Here is a 2,580-nt window from a genome sequence, read left to right as displayed (position 1 = left end):
TGCAAGAAGTTAAGAAACATCTTTACACTTCCAATTTTGCAAGAAGATGTTTAATTTTTCCACTGTTATACTTATTTTCCAACTCACAATTTGAGATAACGTTCTTGAACCTCAAAAAAAAAATCAGTATCTCCAATTTCATGAATAGGGAGATGGAAGAACAAGAATGTGTGCCGCATACACGATCAGGGAAGACAGTAGAGCCGGATAACTGAGCCATATTCCCCCTAAGAAAGTGTCTCATAACTACCAGATTGTGGAGGCAGAAGTGCTGGCGAGTGCCACAGCCTGGGCATGCCCCACAGCTGAGCACCACAGGACAACAGCACAGCTGTTAGGAGGGCAAGGGGTTCTCCTTCTGCGTTTCTGCCAACTCTGGCATCTGCTCCTCCTGATCTTTCTTCTTTTCCTGCATCTCTTCCAACACAGTTTGAAGCTGCAGGTGTAACATGGAATCTTGATGATCCTGTTGTGCTACCTACAGTTAAAGACATGATCACCAAAAAACAGGTTTGTAAAAGGTTTCTGTCACAGCATGACGGGAGAGCAGTAGAAAGCCACAGCCCCAGTTCATACGTCTAAAAAAAGCTGATAGAAAAGTTCCAATTCGTGATAATTTTTAAGATACAACATAGTGTTAAGGTATCACCAGAGCAAGAAATCTAAAATGAGACTGCTGACCTCAAGCCAAAAGATAAAATCACTAACTTTCTTTCCGCATGCTCAGTGGACAGTGCACTTTAAGCAGAACCAATTTCTGCCCCTCTTCAGCCTCTTCTATTGGGAAAAGCACTCCAGACGCTTGGTCCAAAGGTAAGCGGATGACAAGGAGAACGGAGAGTGTATTACAAAGGGGAATAACAAATTAATTTAGCTAATGGAGTTTAAAACTGCAGCTCCTACAAAGAGCTCTTCTCCCTCCTTTTTGAGGGTGTTCAACTCGGTGGACAGCACTCTCAGAAGAAATGCTAACGTTATTCATTAAAAGGTGAAAGATTTGTAGCCATCACAGAGCAGCCACATTCTGCTCTGCCCAACCTGCTGTTCCAGAAACAACTTCAGTCTGGTTTTTACCCCATTTTATGTTAACAGTTATACGACAACTGTCTGAAGGAACTAGATGTGCCCAGAAGACATTTCCCCTCTTGCAGGTCAGCAGTGGCAGGACACTTTGGACAGTTATTTTCTTGTCAATAATGTAAGTATACAACCCCCAGAGTATAGCCCTCTATTTCAGTAACTTTAAAAAACAAATAAACAGAAAAAAACAAACACCAAACGGCAAGGCTTACAAAAACCTTCCAGTTTAGGATGAAGACTAAAGAACAACAGTGAGAGTGCGTTAGACTACTTAACTATTAAAAAGGGATGGGAAAGCGTGTTCGTTGTCTTTGAACCAGAAGAGGTTCAAACTGAACCCCTGCTACCTTAGAGAGGTAACACGGACACGTATTTCCAAGTGATTCACACACAGACACCAACGGGTGATCTGAAAGCACTGCAAACTTTAATCTTTCACCACCGAAACAAGCAGATCCTTCCTATCCCACAAGAGGCACCTCAACCTCGGCCAGTCACGTTCACAACTAAGAGAAAAGTTTACTCCCTGCAGCAAATACGCTTTACTACAACCATCAAGTGCACAACTGTCTTGCTCAAAATTTAATTCGGACTAACTCGATATTAAGGTCCTGGAAGGGAAATCTTCTGAATCCACTGGCAAAGTAACTCTGTGAATATTTAATACTTACTTTATCTGTTCCTTTTCGCTGTAAAATTATCCCACTGGCTAAAAGAGCTTTTCCTGTTTCTTCAAACAATTTTTCCTCTTCTATTTTTCCTTCTCCTTTCAGTTCATTGTATTTCTCAACAAACCTAGATTTCAAAATTATATTTTTACTCTCAGAAATAACCTTTTTGGTTCACTGACTTAAGAGGAAAAAGGGAGAAGTTTCAAAAACTTTTTTAGTTTGACTATAAATAAATCTTACCTCTGGCATGTAGATTTGTAGTTTGACCGAGACAAGTCGAAGGGTCTTGGACCAGTGCCGTATATTCTGTAGAATCTCCTATACAAAAAAAGACAAGATACGTTTTTCAAACCATCAAAAAGGGGTATGTCTTGCAGTAAGTAAACATCAGTTCATTGAGGCTGTAACAAAATGCATTCACACAAGCATTCCTCCTTTTCCCATTAGCTGGGGCGGCTCATGGTTACACAGAGATACTCCTTCCAGAATTTTTTAGCTGTTGCAATAAACTGCAGCCAACCTTCACCACCACCAGGAAGCCAGAGGAGCACTGCAACTTCTTCACAGGGGTTTCAGTCAGCCCACCCTGGCCACCCAACGTGGCTTACAGGAGTCCTGCCCCGCACAGGCGCCTGCCTTTCCTACCGCAGCTGAAGCGATGCCTTTCGCACCTCCACCAGCGGCTGTAAACACGTGGGATAAGGCGGTAGGACCATAACGCCGTCTCTACGCTGCAACCACGCGGAGGAAACTGCTTGACGACGCAGTGACTGGGCAGCTCCGTGTCCCCCGAAAGGGCCAGTGGAACGTCCCCGGGACTGGCAGAAAC

The 2,580-nt window shown here is 43.3% G+C and overlaps 1 protein-coding gene across 1 annotated transcript; it reads right to left on the bottom strand.

Moving 5' to 3' along the window:
• Positions 1-334: 334 nt before the first annotated feature.
• MRPS23 (mitochondrial ribosomal protein S23) lies at positions 335-2,467 on the bottom strand. The gene is made up of 4 exons (XM_010155042.1): positions 2,397-2,467; positions 1,992-2,069; positions 1,752-1,875; positions 335-478 (listed from the first exon to the last, which is right to left on the bottom strand). Exons 1-4 carry the CDS (start codon positions 2,465-2,467, stop codon positions 335-337), a joined length of 417 nt encoding a protein of 138 aa, XP_010153344.1.
• Positions 2,468-2,580: the final 113 nt, after the last annotated feature.

This window comes from Eurypyga helias, unplaced genomic scaffold, assembly GCF_000690775.1.
Source record: "Eurypyga helias isolate BGI_N326 unplaced genomic scaffold, ASM69077v1 scaffold37717, whole genome shotgun sequence".
Lineage (NCBI taxonomy): Eukaryota > Metazoa > Chordata > Aves > Eurypygiformes > Eurypygidae > Eurypyga > Eurypyga helias.
The sequence above is the reverse complement of the archived record's forward strand: the minus strand, read 5'-3'. Positions and strand labels throughout refer to the sequence as shown.